This window comes from Otolemur garnettii, unplaced genomic scaffold, assembly GCF_000181295.1.
Source record: "Otolemur garnettii isolate 467f Iridium unplaced genomic scaffold, OtoGar3 scaffold00022, whole genome shotgun sequence".
NCBI classification, from domain to species: domain Eukaryota; kingdom Metazoa; phylum Chordata; class Mammalia; order Primates; family Galagidae; genus Otolemur; species Otolemur garnettii.
In genome coordinates, this window is record NW_003852417.1 from 4,281,448 (window position 1) to 4,298,738 (window position 17,291).

The window sequence follows — 17,291 nt, forward strand, 5'->3', positions numbered from 1 at the left end:
TTCCCTCGGGTCTGCCTTGGTGATTATATGAGATGAGCACCCAACCAAGGCTATTTTTGGAACTCTGTGAACACGAATTAAATATATGTCCCTGTCCTCATCCATCCATCCATCCTTCCTTCCAGCATTCACTGTGTACCTCTCAGTGCCCAGCACAAAGCCCATTCATTCCTAGAACTAGAAATTGTGTGAATAGTTTGGGTCTATCCTCCTGCACTTAAAAAAAAAAAAAAAAACTTTATACGTCACCTCCCCTCTGACGCATACTCAGGTTGTTTAATTTGCTCTCATGTCTGTTTTATTACATGTAAGATTTACCTTATTCTTTTCAGCTGCTGCACAAAATTCTATCGCGTGGACATATCATACTAGTCCTTTCTCGACGCACATGTAGGTCGTTTCCAATTTTCTCCCACCATTTCCAGCGATGGTGCAATAAGCGTTTACATATAATATTTATAATATTTAACTACACATAAATAAATAAAGAACACACACACACTTAGGGAAGTACTGCTGCAAAGTAGGTTCCCAGAAGAAGAATTGCCGAGTCAAAGGACAAACACATTTAAAGGTTTGATCAATATCGCCAAATTGCCCTCTAAAAAGGTTCTCCCGGTCTGCGCTCCAGTAGGCGGTGTAAGTGCAGACCCCTTCCCCGCAGCCTCACCTCGGGCTGACCTTGCATTTAGAAGGATTAATCTATTCATGAGCTGCCCTGACTTGCATGACACTGAAAATTACATCTATTTTTAGTTGAAGGAAAGAAGCCCTCATGGGTCAGGATATTGAGTAGTTCACAGCGTGATTCATTTGGTTTTTGGAACATAAATCTATTCCTGTCCTTACTGTAACATTAAAAAAGCACAGTTTATTTTTTATTTTTTGGCCTTGATTTGTGTCTCTCTCAGATTTCTTAGAAGAGATACCTGCTTAAAAAATGAAGTTGTGTAGCTTACCAAGGAGCCCCTGACCATGTTTTCCTTTGACTGATTGGTGTAGATCAAGTGAAAGGGATCAGTTAGGCTCTGTGAACACGACAGAATCATCCTTGTACTCTCGTCTTGCTTGGGAGGTGGGAATAGGACGTGATCTGGTCACCTGACATTCATGTGCCCGTTGGGTTGGATGCATGTGGACTTGGCACCCCGTCAGGCCCTTGGATGTGGTGTGGATGGGCAGGGCTGCAGGAGCACTGTCCCCAGCACCTTTTGGCCGCTGGGCACTTACCTGCACAAAGTATTGGTTCCTCCGTGTGGCTTTTGAGACCAGGCAGTTTTTGGGGTTCCAGCCTTCTGCCAGCTCCTTATCTCAGCTGCTGCTTCTCAGGCCTTATGCTCGGTCAAGCTGCTCCTTCTCTTCTGCCTTCTCTCACGTGATGGCCTCTGCTTGACATGGCTTTACTTCCAGATTGTGCCTCAGCATTTCTTCAGCTTCTGATTCCCAGCTCAAACACTGTAGTCCTCAGGAAGCCTCCCAGGCCGGAATCCATGCCCTGGTCAGCTCTCGGCCCCTCCCCTCCCCTGGGCTTGTGGAGGTCTCTGTGGACACCGGAAGCCCAGCCTGGCCTTTTGGCCTCAGTCCCCACTGTGGAGGTTGAGGCTGGATATGATGGCAGGCTTCCATGGCTGACTGCTGGTTTGAGTAAATTCCTATCTTGAAACCTCCCATAAGCCACCTGGGGCTTCATTAGCCTCAGCTGGGGAAGTGGCAGGCAAAGACATTGTCACGAGTCCAGGTCAGTCTTTTGAAGCTATATTATGATTATCCAGAGAAGCACAGAGACGTGTCCAGCATGCTGAAGAACCAGGAAGAAGGAGCCACTTAATTCAGGGTTTTGGGGCTCATTACTGTTTCTTGACACTACTTCCCTTGACTTTGGGAACCACTTAAATGTCCTGCACTGCCATATTTGTCTAATGGAGAAACTGGTCTTGCAGTTAGCTCCTTGCCTGGGAACAACAGAAAATAAGGACACTTTGGTTTATTTTCTGATGAACTTGGCTCCTCATTTAAATATCATCATCCTATGAGAAATGTATCTATAGGGCTGATTGTCAGCTTGTTCACAGAGAAGATATAAATAAAGCTTTCTTGGTTATTGATTAAGAAGATTTATAGTAAATACAAATAGAAGATAAACAAAATTCCCTCCCATTCAAAGCAGAAGGAAAATGAAGAAGGACTTTTCCTTAAGGATCTTTTTTTTTTTTTCAGTTCTTTGCCAGGGTCTGGGTTTGAACCCACCACCTCCAGTATATGGGGCCAGCACCCTACTCACTGAGCCACAAGTGCTAATGGGTTTTTTGGAGCCTAAATTTGGGCAATAATGGTTCAAATTTTCTATCTTATTGAATATAATTTTTATATTATTATAACCAGAAATCACTGTCTTCATGACTCAGAATGAATACTCAATGTGTTTTCACAGGTAAATTAGCTCATCTGTGTCATCTCGGGCCAGCGTACTGGAATGAGAAACTGTCGTGAGCAGACCCACTGGGGTCTTTTTTCCTCTTTTCTTGCCCACAGCAGTTATTTCTTTCTTCTAAGCTCTTCTTAGTTTATTGCAGTCATCGATCTCTGCCAGGAGAAGAGAGGATGACTGTGACTAGAAGGTCTGACTGGGAGCTGGGAGCCGGCTTTGAGGAGAGGTGGCCATTCTCCCACCCCAAGGCTCCTGGATCAAGTACGTTCCCCACACTAAGCTTTGGGTTCCTTTTCTCTGAAATGAGGAAGTTAGACAAGGTAATCCCTTAGGTGACTGCTAGCCTAGAAGCCCTCAGCCACGAGGTTGTGTGGTTGCACTGCACAAGTGTGTGTGTGGTAGTGGAGTGCTCCTTTTCTGTGCCGTGCCTTGGGCAGAACACTGAGGGACCAGCTATGCTCTGTGGTTACTCAGCTGTGCACCAGGATGTGTGCTAGGTGCTGTCAGGGATTCCGAGTAGGGGCCTGTGATCACATGGAGATAGATGTGTATGGAGCTTTCTGTGAGACGGCAGTGAGGGCTGAAAGCAGGGACAGTGAGAGGGATGCTGATTGCCAATTCTTTTTTTTTTTTTTTTAAGAGATAAGGTCTGGCTCTGTCGCCCAGGCTGGAGTGCAGTGACATCATTATTGCTTACTGCAGCCTCCAGCTCCTGGGCCCAAGTGATCCTCTCACCTCAGTCCACTGGGTAGCTGGGACTTTAGGTGCATGCCTCCATGCTCGGATCTTTTATTTTTTTATAGAGACAGGGTCTCACTATGTTGCCCAGGTTGGTCTTGAATGCCTGGCCTCCCAGAGTGCTGGAAGTACAGGTATGAACCATGATGCTGATTTTATAGGACATGAGTGAAGGAGAGATTAATTTAGGTTGATCAGAGGTATCAAAATGAGAACAGGGCTCTTGTTCAGAAGGAGAGGAAGGCTTGTCATGGGGGAAGCAGGAACGAGAGGAGAGGCCGGGAGATGGGCAAGTGCACGATGAGCTCATGGAAAGGGAGGCTCCAGTGCAGACGGCGGGCGGGGAGCCAGTGAGACAGTGGAGTTGGCAGAAGTCGGACTGCAGAGGGCCTTGGAGGCCAGCGTAAGTCCTGGGTTTGCACAGAGCCTTTCCTTCCTGAGGTGGCTGGTGATCATCCCTCCTCTTAGGACTGATCCCCGCCCCCCCACAGAACACATGGCAGTCTGGAGACAGTTTTGTCAGAACTAGGGCATGCTGTTGGTGTTGGTGGGTGGAGACAGGGCTCTGCTGAGGACCCCACAATGCAGCCTGGTAGGGACCACTTTCCCCATAGACATTTACCCAACTGAAGACGTCATGTTGAGAAATTTCAGTCTTATTTTGCAAGATGCTCCCAGAGGTAACCTTTACAAACTATTTCAATCTCCTGGGGTCAGTGTCTTAAGAGAGATTCAGAGATCAGGACGGAAGGCCTGGGCATGCTTTGTTCTTCATGTTGGGCTATTTCCCCCAAACCCTGTTGCAATGGCTGAGAATGTTGGAGCCTCAAACTGAAGCTGTCTGAATTCTTGTCTGTAGAATTGCTTAATATGGTCTTTAAAACCAAGAAACAGGAAAGTTTTAAGGAAAAAAGCATCCAGAAAGATCAGTTTGTTTGGATTACAAGAATCCATTTTTGTATTTTAGCTGTCTAATTAATGCCCGTGACATAGTGGGCCTCTGTTCACTGGCCCTTCCTCTGAGTCCTGCCTCTGTTCTGTTGCCCGTCCTGCTTGGTAGCTGTTGGCTTTTCCCACAGTAATGTCTGCTCCTGCAGGGCAGGGTCATGCCGTGCCTGTGGGCACCCCCAGGCCAGCATGGCCTGGCACAGTGTGTGTGCTGAAAGGATGGCAGAAGGAACCTACAGAGTGCATGGTGACCCGGGCGGGGCCAGCCGGTAGGGCAGTGTGTGTTTCCCACAGGTACTGTTGAGACCTGGTGCCACCTGAACATTTGGAAGGACACTTGTATGCATTTGAAGCAGCTTTTAATGAAGTGGGGCGGGAAGGCTCTGGAAGGGTACTTCCTGCTGCTGCCATCAAGCATTCACCCCCTGAGGACCTCCTGGAGCTGGTTTTCCAGCTCAGTTTAGTAGCAGCCTTGGAGGCAGAACTCTTGCATGCCAACAGCAACTCAGTCAAGGTCAAGCTGTGTATTTGAAAATCAAGTTTTGAGTAAAATTTGCATCATAGCCCCCTGCAGGTGGTAGCATTCAGGACTTTGATGGGAAGAGCTATGCATAGAAATAGTGTTTTTTTTTTTTTTAAAAAGATGGCATTAATTAGACAGCTAAAATACAAAAATGGATTCTTGTATTCCAAACAAGCTGACCTTTCTGGATGCTTTTTTCCTTAAAACTTTCCTGTTTCTTGGTTTTAAAGACCACGTTAAGCAATTCCATGGACAAATCCTTTGGCCACCATAAGATGTTCGTGGTAGACCAACCAGTAGTCAGCTAGGAAGTGGGTGGTTTATTTGCTCATTCAGCAAATATGCACAAAGTGTCCATTCTATGCTAAGCACTGTCTTGGCACTGGGGTTATGGCAAGGAACGCCACAGAGCCCCTGTTCTCGTGGGGTTCATGGATAAACGAGGGACGCAGACATGCAGGAACTGTGACACAGTGTCAGTGATCAGTGCGGCGAGGAGAAATAAGGCTGAGCAAGGGCTGGTGCCTGGGCGGGGACTGAGGGTGTGCCATGTCTCACCTGGGAGGGTCACAGCAAGGGCCCTCGGGGGAGGAGCGATGTGAGCAGAGACCTAGACCCTGAGCGAGTGGGTCCTGGGGATGAGGGGACTGGTGGAAGCAGGAGGAAGAGCACAGGAAAATGCCAGCATGGAGATGAGCATGGCAGGTTGGAGGGACTCTAGGGACATTTCTGTGGTTTGTCAGGAATGAGGAGACAGACAGCCCAGCAGTGGGGGGCAGGGTTCCAGAGGGAGGCAGGGGCCAGGTCTTCTTGGCCTTGCTGGCAGTGGCAAAAGAGGATTTGGGTTATGTCTGTGAGAGATGGTGAACCTTGGAGGGTTCAAGTGTGAGCAGGTTACGTTTTGTTTTCATAGGGTACTGTGCCGAGATGTGGTAGAAGCAGGGGGATGTCAGGCTGCAGAAGTGAAGGCCAAGGGCTGTGGTGGTGTGGACAGGGTGGTGGTGCCGAGAAGCTGGCCTGGGGAGTGGGGGTGGTGGGAAGGCATGAGGCTTGAGACCCCAGGGTGCTGTGCATTTCGAGGCTGGATGGAGCAGATGCAGGTGGCCAAGGTGACATGTCTGGAAGGGGATGGCCATGGGGAGCAGCCGGCTTGGGGATTGTGGGTCTTGTGTGCTGAGACACGAAGGTGCCCTAGAGGGAGGAATGGGCCCTGGCACCAATGCCACTGGGAAGTCTTCTACAAAGATCGAGAGTGATGCTGCATGTGGTGAGATGGGCATCCCAGGTGCCTTCCCGGGGATGGCGAGGATAGACCTGACCACCTGCACAGAGTGAGCTGTGGTGTGTGTTGGGGGGGTGAAGTGGTGGAGCCAGAGCCTGTGCACACCCTGTGGAGGAGCTTTTCTGCAGAAGGAGACCAGAGGAAGGGGATCTAAGCTGGAGAGAGACCAAGGATGGTTTTTGTGTGGTTGTTTTTGCTTGGTTTGTTTTAAGGATGAGATGAGCAAGGTTATGGCCTATTTCTGTGCTGGTGGGAGTTATCCAGAAGAGAGGGGGTGGTTGGACGGGGCCTGGGTAAGGAGTTTGAGGGGAGGATGACCTCAGTGCTGGAGCAAAGATGTGAATTGCAGGTGCCATGGACCTGTCACAAGGGGTGGTTGGTTCTGGTAGGAGTAGAGATGGGGTTGACCTTTTGATGTTTCTGAGTCTCAGTTTCCACAACAGTGAAATCAGGGGAAAGCATCCCCTTTCCCCCGCCATGTCTCCATGAGGATTAAAGTGGGGAGGGTGAAAGCTCTTCCAGAACCACCGTGAAATGTGCTTGGGCTTCTTAGTGCAAATAAAATGTGGAGGCACATGGAGTTTCACGTGTAGGGGGACCTGCATCCTGCCATTCTTCACCAGACAGATGTTGATTGTGGCTTGTGAATAAAAAAGCTTCCGACTGTGATGCCACTAACTGTGAATGTTTCGTCTCTTTTCCAGAAATGGCTACAAGTTTCTCTACTGCTCTGCCCGTGCCATCGGCATGGCGGACATGACGCGGGGCTACCTGCACTGGGTCAACGAGCGGGGCACGGTGTTGCCACAGGGCCCACTGCTGCTCAGCCCCAGCAGCCTGTTCTCCGCTCTGCACAGGTAACTGCCTCCCCCCGCCCCCAGGCTTCCCCGCTGGTCTTCTCCAGCCAGCACTCATGCTCCATAGTGGGCGGGCGCCAGAAGAGTCCTCACAGGATGCAGGCTTCACTCTGTTAGCCCAGCAGGACCCTCCACTGGCTCGCGCACCCTGGGGATGAACTGCAGATTCATTAGGGGCACATAGTGTACTTGGGGGCTCCCCATCTCCAGTCGTGTGTCCAGTCCTCTAATTCAGTCTCTGCCACCCAGCTGGTGTTCTCACTTGGGGCCTGTGCACATGCAGGTCGCTTGTTTGGCGGTGGCTTCCCTGCTCCCTTCCTCCGGGTGGTGTGGCTGAGTCTCACTGGGCTTTGGAGAATCACCTTATACTCACATCACTGGGGAAGCTAGTCTGGGTTACCAACCACCACTGTCACACTTAGGGTTCTGGACTTGGGCTATCAGCTGGACTTGGACTCTGTCACACTTAGGGTTCTCTCTCTGAGTTCTAGAAATGCTGTGTATTAATCCACTGGCCAGTTCCTGATCACCCTCCTCCCTTCACCTTCTGGGTGTTTAGGGATGCAAAGGCAGGCTCACTCTTACACTGGGCAAGTAAAAGCCTGGGCTTTTCTGCGGCTTGAGGCCCAGGAAACTTTTCCAGACTCCTCTCAAAGCATGATCTATTGTGTCAAACATAGGACATTGGACCCTGCTAAAGGCTGATTCTTAACACCCTGTACTTGGTCTTTAAGTCCCGAGGTGAAGCTTTCCCATCATTTGGCCCACATTTGAGGACCAGATCAGCAGCTTGCTGCTGCTAACCATGCAAACAGTAGCAATATCTTCTAGAGGAACCCAAAATGCCATGTTGAGTCTTGAGTATTTTTCTTCAGCTCAGTGGTTCTCAACCTGTGGGGTGCGACCCACAGGAACTGTATTAAAGGGTCGCAGCATTAGGAAGGTTGAGAACCACTGCTTTAGCTCTATAGATAACCTTTTCCATCACAGCCTTGTTTTGTGGGAGCACTAAATTTTTTCCTGTAGTAAAAGATCTTGAATCTAAACTTACACATTCTAGGGAGAAAATTCAGGCAAAACTTAGTATATTTCAAGTCCTATGAGCTATGATGGCAGCAGAGATTGCAATTGAAATCCCAAGAATTTAATGAAACTGCGTCAGTAGCTACACTGACAATTTGCAATGGGCTACTCAGGACCATAAGATACGTACTATGGCCTTGCTAGGCTAAGTAAAAAGCTGACATTATCACTCTGACATCTGGCCTCTAAAAATAAGTTTAAAGAGATCCTTTTCCTTTCCTTACTTAAAGATCATTGTCCAAGATACATTACTTTTTCCCTATGAGGAATTATTTTTCAAAAAGCAAGCCTCACATTTGATATGTCCTTGTTGGAGATGGGGGTGATTCTGCGGTGAATAGCTGCCAACCAGGTCCTTTCTGTGGCTTCATTCAAGGCAAAGCCATTCCGTGTGTTAGCTGCTTGCAACTTTTCCAGAATTGATAGCTAAGTGTGCCATGAACACAGGTGACCCTCCTTAGTGAGACTTTTTAACTGGGTGCAGGTCTGGTTATGCTGCTTAGATTTAAATTAAAACGAAGGGAAAGGAATGTGGTGGGTGGGTATGCTTGTCACAGGGTTGGCCGAAATAATCTTTCAGCATGGGGGTGGGGTGGCAGAGACCACGCTGAAGTGGGAATAGGCTCCGTGAGCTGTGGTGTGCCTGGGCCACTAACAAGGCTGCTGCATGACTGGAGAGCCGTATCCCTCCTTTGAGAGGCTCTGTCCTCAAGCACCAAATGGGAAAGTTGGATTAGATGATCTCAAGGGTCCTTTTCAGCTCTATGATTCTAGGAAAAATATATCTGAAAGAAGTAGAGAGGAGCTATTTCATGTACCTAATATTGGTTCAGGAGCTGCTCTTGTTAAGGTAGAAACTGGAGTTGAGTTGTGTGGTTCTTTTATTACCCACCCTGCTTGGTTATGGAGACAGAACTACTCAGACCATTTTCATAAACCTCTCTTAGCACCATGTGTGTAGGGCTCCAGGTTCCTGGAGGTATCTGGCTAGTGATTTGGGCTGGGGGGAAGACAGCCTTCGCTAATTCCCCTGACTCTTGGAGTTGAATTAGCGTGTGTTAGGTGACCGCAGTGGCTGGCCTCTAGCTCTGGGAAAGGAGATGTTATTCTACAGGTTACTTTGCAGTTTTTGAGCTGCTATGAGACTTGGACAAATGACACTTGTTTGCTAGAGTAAAATTATCTCTAGGACAAGCTATGTGACCAGTGACTGTTTGCAAATTCAGATGGTCAAAGAGATTTGCCAAGGAGCAGTGTATATTGGTCACCACAGCAATTGTCAGTAACCCTCAGTACCTACTCCCCAGGACCCACACTTCCCAATGAGGAGTCAGGCACCTTCAGAGCACCAGGTGGCATTGGGCCAAGGAGATGCCATTTCCCCACATATGTGTCATTGTTTTTCTGCTCACTCTTAATGCTCCCAAGATAGTTGAGTGTAGCTGTTAACTCCGTCATCTTTGCTTCTGTGTAGTGTCTGGTCATATGACTCCACCCAAGTTTATTTATCCATTCTACTGGCGATGGATACTTGTGTCATTTATAGTGTTTTGCTATATTAAATGCTGCTATAAAATCAGCATTTCTTGGGTGTGTTAGTTGGAGTCACACCTGCAGTACTTGCTGTAACGTCTAAGGTCTATGCTTGGGAGCGGAATTGCTGGGCCATGTAGCGTAGCACATACTCAGCTTTATTAGGTCATTCCAGACTGTTTTCCAGAGTCATCGAACTAATTTTGCACACCCAGCAGCAGTTTATAAGACTTCTATTTAGTCTACTTTCTTGCCAATGTGTTGTCAGTCTTAGATGTTTTGCTGTCTGGTTTGAAATGTCTCTTTTCATCTGTTTATTGGCCATTTGGGCTTCGTTTTCTGTGAATTCAAGTCTTTCTGTCCATTTTCTTTTTGATTTGGAAAAGTGTGTTATATATTCTATATACTTTGCCTTTGTTACGAGTGCTATAAGTATCTTTTCTAAGCTTATAGCTTTTGTTGACCATAAAATTCATGTAGGTGAGCATATCATTTCCTCTGTAGTTTGTGCTTTTTAGGCATTAACAAAGTCTTCCCTGACCTGTGGGCATAAAGACAATTTCCTATATTTTTTCTAAAGGTGCTGCCATTCACATTTAGGTCTGTAATCCACTGGAATTGACTTATTTACGTAGAGTGAAATAAGGGATTAAATTAATTCTATTTTTCCTGTATAGATATCCATTTGTCCTAGCATCATTTACTGAAAAGATTGACCTTTCCTTGCTGCTTTGAGATAATATTATAGTCATGAAGCAATGTGTGGTTCTGTTTCTGGGCTCTCTGTTTTGCTCCACTGGCAAAGGGCTGGCCAGTTGACCAACACCGTGGTGTCTCAGCTACCAGAGCTGAAGGGGTCCTTGCCTTCCCATCAGAAGTGTCCTGGCTAGAATCAAGTTCCATAAAAACATAAAGAAATCTGTTGTGAGTTAGATTAACATTGCAGATCAATTTAGGGAGAATTAACATCTCAAGGTAATATTGACTCTTCTAATTCAAGAATATTCCATTTCTTTATTTAGGTCTTTCCTAATATATTTCAATGAAATTTTATAATTTTAGCTATAAAGGTCTGGCGTATCTTCTGTTGAGTTTATTATTAGACATTTAATATAAAATTATTATTATTATTATTTTTTGAGACAGAGTCTCACTTTGTCACCCTCAGTAGAGTACTGTGGCATCATAGCTCACAGCAACCTCAAACTCTTGGCTTTAAGAGATTCTTTTGCCTTAGCCTCCTAAGTAGCTGGGACTATAGATTTCTGCCACAACACCTGGCTATTTTTAAAGACAGAGTCTCACTCTTAGGCTTGTCTGGTACTCCCGAGCTTAAGCAATCCACTAACCTTGGCCTCCCAGAGTGCCAAGATTATAGGCATGAGCTACCCTGCCCAGCTCTGATATTGTAAAATTCTTATTTGAAATAACATTTATGCAGTTACCTTTTCTGTCTATTGCTAATTGCTAATGCATGAAAATGCAACTGATTTTTGTACCTTGATTTTTTTGTGTGTGTGCATTGACTTTTTTTTTTTTTTTTTTTTGAGAAGGTCTCTAGCTGTCACCCTGGGTAGCATGCTGTGGCGTCATAGCTCACAGCAACCTTAAACTCTTGGGTTTAAGTGATTCTCTTATGTCAGCCTCCCAAATAGCTGGGACTACAGGCACCTGCCACACTACCCAGCTTTTTTTTGTTGCAGCTGTCATTGTTGTTTAGCAGGCCCAGGTCAGGTTCGAACCCACTAGCCCTGGTGTATGTGGCCAATGCCCTAGCCTCTGAATCTGCAAGTTCCTTTTAAAAATGTGGATAGTTGTTTTTTGTGAATAATGACCATTTTTTCCTCCTAATCCTTTCTAATTCTTATACCTTTTCTACATTTTTAAAATATCATTTCACTGGCTAGGACCAGAAAGTACAGTGTTGAAACAATGAGAGAGACCACCACCACTTCCTTGTTCATAGGATGTTTGCTGTAGGTTTTTGAGTATTCACATCTATTCCTGGTATTGTAAGAGTTTTTTCATCCTGATTAGATGTTGAAATGCATCAAATGCCCTTTTTCTATCTGTTGAGATGATCATTTTTTTTCTTTTAACCCGATACAAGGTGTTGTATTACATTAATGGATTTAAAATATTAAGTTACTCTTGCATTCCTGGAATAAACCCAGTCTCCATTGCTGCAGTTTGCATAAATGTATATACTTAGATTTTTTGCACTTACGGTCACAGATGGGATTGGCCCAGTCTTGGCTCATACTTTTCTTCCTTGGGTTCTGTGTTTGCAGTTATGCTGGCCTCATACAGTGAGTCGGGGGAGGGACCCGCTTTTTCTGTGCTCTTTTTCATTCTTTGTTCTATAGAGGACTGGCAGGACTCAGGGGAAATGGTTAGTATTTGATTAGTGGTTTGTTTTTTTTTTTTGGTGGGGAAACCTGAAAGTCCAAATTTGTTTTGTGTCTAAGTGCCTTTCTGGGATGGCTTAACTGACTGAGACGTATCTAACTTTTGAAGATAGAAAAGTGTTCTTAGCGTCCTTGCAGCTTTGACGGTTAGAAGTAGCCTGATGCTAGGGAAGCTGATCCTCTTGTGCTAATCTGTGCTTTATTTGTTTGTTTTAACAGAGAAGTGATTGAAAAGAAACCGGAAAAGTTTAAAGTCCAATGTTTGACAGACATCAAAAACCTGTTTTTCCCAAATACAGAACCCTTTTATGCTGCTTTTGGAAACCGACCAGCGGTAAGTAGTAGATTGAATATGTAAGAACTTGGGAAATTACCGCCTGTTCTGAAAGCCCTGGCCTAGAACTCCATGTAAAGCCAGAGTCTTATCCCGTAACAAATAGCAGGGTAAATAGCCACTTGCTCCCAGCTAAAGGCAGGGAGATTAAAAATTATTTTATGATGTCTGATGTCCTTTGAAGGTTGGCTAGCGGGTAGAAGCTTGAAATGTGGAATTTAGAAACTAAATTCCAAATTACTTGTTAAATTAGTAAAATAAGAACACTTAATAGGATTAGATCCTTTCTACCAGAAGGGAACCACAAAGCTGTCCCTCACCACGACAGCTAATGTAGCCTCTCAAGTTTTAGGAGTACAATGAGTACAATATGGTCTCTGAGGCTGAGAGAAACGCTTTGAGATTTTCACGCTTTGCCCAAATTTACTGGAAAGTTCAGTATTCCAGAGAATATAGTTGGGTACTAACTGCTGAATCAGAAAATCTTCCTACTTTTGGAAGTCTTGATGATTTTCATGAAATGGGAAAATGGGTCAGAGGACAACCTGAAGGGATGTTAGAATTGCCGGGGACACGGAAGGTCGTCTGCTCCTTCACTCAGTCTCTGAACCGGAGAGGGAATTGGGCCCAGAGAGGAAAACTAATTGAATTGTTTCCCACCAAGGGAAACTCTTTTGCTCTACTACTCTGAGGTGTAGCTCTGGTTAATGAAAATTTGATAATATTATCAATATATCAAATCAGAAATATCATCTTCTCTTACGATGTGCTCTTTTTTTCCCCTAACCTTAAATCCTTAAATCCTCTTTACCAAATACAGGATGTGTATTCGTACAAGCAAGTGGGAGTGTCTTTGAATAGAATATTTACCGTCAACCCTAAGGGGGAGCTGGTTCAGGAACACGCAAAGACCAACATCTCCTCGTAAGTATTGTGCTTCTTTGGGGATTACCTTGCAGCGATGCTTTACAGTTGACAGTATAACCCACCCCCCACACCCGGCCACCCTTAGTGAGTATTGTGCTCCTTTGGGGATTACCTTGTGGTGATGCTTTACAGTTGACAGTATACCCCCCCCCCTTGCTGCTGATATTTTAATCTTTACTTCCTATAAGGAAAAGTATATTTTAACTCCTTGTACTTTGTCCAAAACTTAATTTTTAGCGAATTGGCATTAAATCAGATTCCCTCTGGGTTTAAGATTGAAACGAGTGGTTAGATCCTGCTGCAGAGTGGAACGGAATGAATTTGAAGACTAGCGGCTTGGATTTGCCAAGTTAGGTTTGAAAGCCTCAAATGTGAATTAGAAATGTAACCAAATTGAAATATGTGAAGTTATATTTAAATAAGAGAAACTCTACATCTCTTCACATACCAAATGTTTCTCACCAGAAACATTGCTGCGTAATTGTTAAAGAGTTCCCCTCTTTTTTTTGTTTTTTTTTCTGGTCAAAGCCCAGCGTTCCCGAGTCAGTGGGCTAGATTTGATTACTGTTTTTAACGGGGCATCCTGGTTTGCTGCAGAGCGTTACTTTGGGTTCCCAGCTTCTTAGCGTGGAGTGCACATCCTCATTTCATGTGTTGGGGACCACGTCGGCCCAGGCAGACAGTTGCCTCCGTGCCCTGTCAGAGGCTATGACTCTTTTGTTCCTGTCTATGAAGACCTGGAAAGACCTTCTGGCCTGAATGACCAGACAGCCTGCAGGGCCTGCTTCATCTTAAGGGGGTAGACTCGGGGTGCTTAGACCTATGGCCCCTCCAATCACCTCCTGTGGTTTTAGATAGATGAGGGATTTATGTTCCCTCCAAGCAGATTTTCACTTTTAAGATGATGATTGTAACACTTAGGTTCTGAGCCAGCATGAATATGCTAGTTCAAGGCTAATGGGAGCCCTGGGCTGCCCTACAAGCCTCCTAACCCCACAGACGCACCAGTGGTCAGGTGGTCCTCAGGGTATGCAGACCGAGATGGAAGTGCCTCACACCTTGCAGAAAGGAGGTGGTGACAGGCCACAGGCCTCCCGATTGGAGGAAGAGCAGGAGGACTTGGCCCCTTTCCCTACCTTTTCCTTCACCTCTGCCTTCTCCCTGACAATGTGCTCCTTCTCTCTCCTCCTCCATTTCCATTGCAGGGTGTTCCCACACAGAAGGCTGTGCTTAGTCTGAGGAATATCCAGTGCCTTTCCTTTTAGGATCAAAAAAGACCTTTAGCCAATAGGACACTGCCCCAGTGTGGCAAAGCAGCAGGTCTTGCCTTCTGTGCAAAGAGGGGGTCCAGCACCTAGGAGGGTTTGCCTACGAGGCCTTTGAAGTCATTGTGTTTGCTGAGACCCTGGGGTTACAGGGCAACTGGGTGCACATTTGTTCATTGCCAAGGAATGTTGTCATCTAACACCTGGACTGGGGATGGGTTTATTCGTGGCTGGGAGAGAGTAACTCTGCTCCCTGGGAAGCACACATTTTTCTGGCATTGAACTTGGTACAACGGTTTCTAAGCCAGACAGGTACTTGTCACTCAGAACCTGGGACAGTCACCTGAAATGTCTTTACATGGAGGGGCCACGCTAGGTAAGAAGCTCAGAGCTTTCTCCCTCAGTGTGTGAGTGTCAGTGCTGGAGCTCGGCGCACACTGAGGGGGGCTCAGAAGATGGAGCCCTGCTCGCCGCTCAGAGCATGCGAGGGCGGGTTTGATTCTAGCGCCCACCACAGCCTGGCAGGGAGCTGCTGCCTGTGGGAGGGGCCTCCTGCCACAGCCACAGACCGCAGACAAATAGGCCTTAAAGCCGGGAGGTATTTTAAAAATTTGTCTGTTTATTTTAATCCTCAGGGAAGACATAATTCTTGGCTTTATATTGAAAGACATTTTCCCCATTTTGTGCAAGCACGCAGTTTCTCACCAGTCCTTTGGAGGTCCTTTATTAAATACACACTCATCTTTATTTAAGTAAGTTATTGTATGCCTTGAAACATGCTAAGTCCTGGAGTTTGGGTTTTGAAAAGCCCCTTTTGGTTCTTAGCAAATTGCAATCGGAAAGGGACCCAGTGACTGTCAAGGAGGCATGTAGAGAAGCCTGGGTGTGTCAAGAGCGCTATTTGGAGGGGCCAGGGGGTCTGAACATGCATATTCAATCTAGCAACTTTCTTTTCAGAGTACTTGTCACAAACACTATGAAATAATATCTAACATCTCCTGGGGAGTGCACAGATAATAGAATGAGAGAATGTTGGCGGGGTCATTAGAAACCCTGCTCTAGTCCAACTCCACACACCATAAAGATGAAGGGCCTGAGGCCCAGACAGGGCACGACACTTGCCTCAGATTACCTAGCAAGTAAGGCAGGAGTGGATTCCCAGTCTCTGGACCCTCGTGAAGCTCTCAACCAAAGCTTTTTTCCCTGGGACTTGTTAATATTTTGTAGTCAAATACATGTCTTGAGTATTTGGTATACACTATTTTATTGTTGTGTGCGTTATTGTTTTATTTACCTCTTGTATTAACACTGTGGCCCAGTTTTTATTTTCGTCCCTTTACAGTGGAGGAAATTGTGGCTTAGAGATGGTAAATCCTTTGCCCAAGATCACACAGCTTATTAAATGGCAAGCTAAAGGTCAAATCTGTGTCTCCTGAACTGCAGGACCCAGTGTTTTTCAGTGTACAGTGAGGTGATCTCGGTCTGGGCTTCCAGAGATATGCCCTGTCTGCCATTCTTTCCCTCCTGGAACCCCCATATGTGACCCCTGCAGCAGGTGGCTGTCCCTGGGCCATGCTGCCTTCTTCCTGACCTCTGCCATGATCTGCCCCCTGCTCCTGTCCTACAGGGGAAGTCGAGTCCCTCCTTCCTGTCCACGTAGCCCACTCTGATTCTCCTTTGCATACTCTTCTTGGAGTACCTGTCACAGATACTATGAAATAATATCTAATGTCTTGGCTTTGATTTCCAATCAATTAATAAGACATTGTTCTAGAACCGCTTCAGGTGTGTTAAATAGGTGGTCTTCTGCCTGCGGCCATAGATACTTTTTCCTCCCATCCTTAGAGCACACCCTGGGTGCCTCACTGGTGTTGGGTGATAATCACAGCATCCGTCTCCCTTGCAGGTACGTGAGGCTCTGTGAAGTGGTTGACCACGTTTTTCCGTTGCTGAAAAGAAGCCATTCTTCAGACTTTCCCTGTTCGGACACTTTCAGTAATTTCACCTTTTGGAGAGAGCCACTACCACCTTTTGAAAATCAAGACGTGCATTCTGCCTCAGCATAAAATGTACCAAGCAGCCTCCGACGGCAGTGCAGAGCCGGGGCGTCACCCATTAAAGGATAGGTTCTGGGCAGCGTGCGGCTGCAGCTTGGGGGCGTGATGTGCGGTCGGTCGTTTGCTTCAGAGCAGAGAGAATGGAGGCGCATCTTTCCCCTGCCCCAACCCGGGAGTGATGTTTCTAAGGGAACTCTGGAGGGTGTACTTTACAGCCGGGGAGTCAGGTGCATTCATGGTGTGGGAAGCATTCCTCATTTGCGGCTTCGCACGTTGTTATACAATGCTGCATTCCCAGCCAGCCCAAGCGGTTAGCTACTGCTCCACGTGCAATAAGAGCCCGTGAAACCCAAGTGGAAGGTGGCTGTCTGAGGGCCGTCCCCACCAGTGACAGCATCAGTTGAGGAACTCCAGATGGGCACAGTTCTTGGCAGAGTAGGGGGTACATTTCCTTGTAGCAATGTTTGTGCCACCTTCTGCACAGAGTGGGGAGGGCCGTGAAGGGTCACGCGACCTCAATCTGAGGTTTCTGAAGGGAATCCAAACCTCACTGGGTCTGGGCCTTGGTCCTGGTCTTGGCCTTGGGCTCACGATGTTCCCTTGCAGTATTCGTGAACGAGTCTCATTTTTAGGCGACAAGTTCTTTAATTCCTTTGGTTAAAGGCAGCCTATTGAAGTGGCATCTTTTCCCCATTTTTCGCAGCTCAAGGCTGGAACATTTATGCCTTAACACATCTGTGGCAGACAGTTTATTTAAAATGCACTGTATCTAGCTCTTGGTAACTTTTGCAATGCCTTAAACTAAAGTGAGAGTTGAATGTTATGAAGGCAGTATTTTGGATCACTTGAACACTCAGTCAGCTTCCTTTTATCCGGCAAGGTGGTGCCAATGATGTGGACTTGAATGT

At 46.4% G+C, this 17,291-nt stretch overlaps 1 protein-coding gene across 1 annotated transcript in view; it reads left to right on the forward strand.

Annotated features, from left to right (window-relative positions):
• LPIN1 (lipin 1) overlaps positions 1-16,481 on the forward strand; it is a 54,719-nt gene extending 38,238 nt beyond the window's left edge. Inside the window, 4 exon segments of the mRNA XM_012803785.2 lie at positions 6,624-6,776; positions 12,020-12,134; positions 12,955-13,058; positions 16,233-16,481. Of these exon segments, the coding sequence (XP_012659239.1) occupies positions 6,624-6,776; positions 12,020-12,134; positions 12,955-13,058; positions 16,233-16,392 (532 nt within the window). The 3' untranslated portion in view covers positions 16,393-16,481.
• The last annotated feature ends 810 nt before the right edge of the window (positions 16,482-17,291 follow it).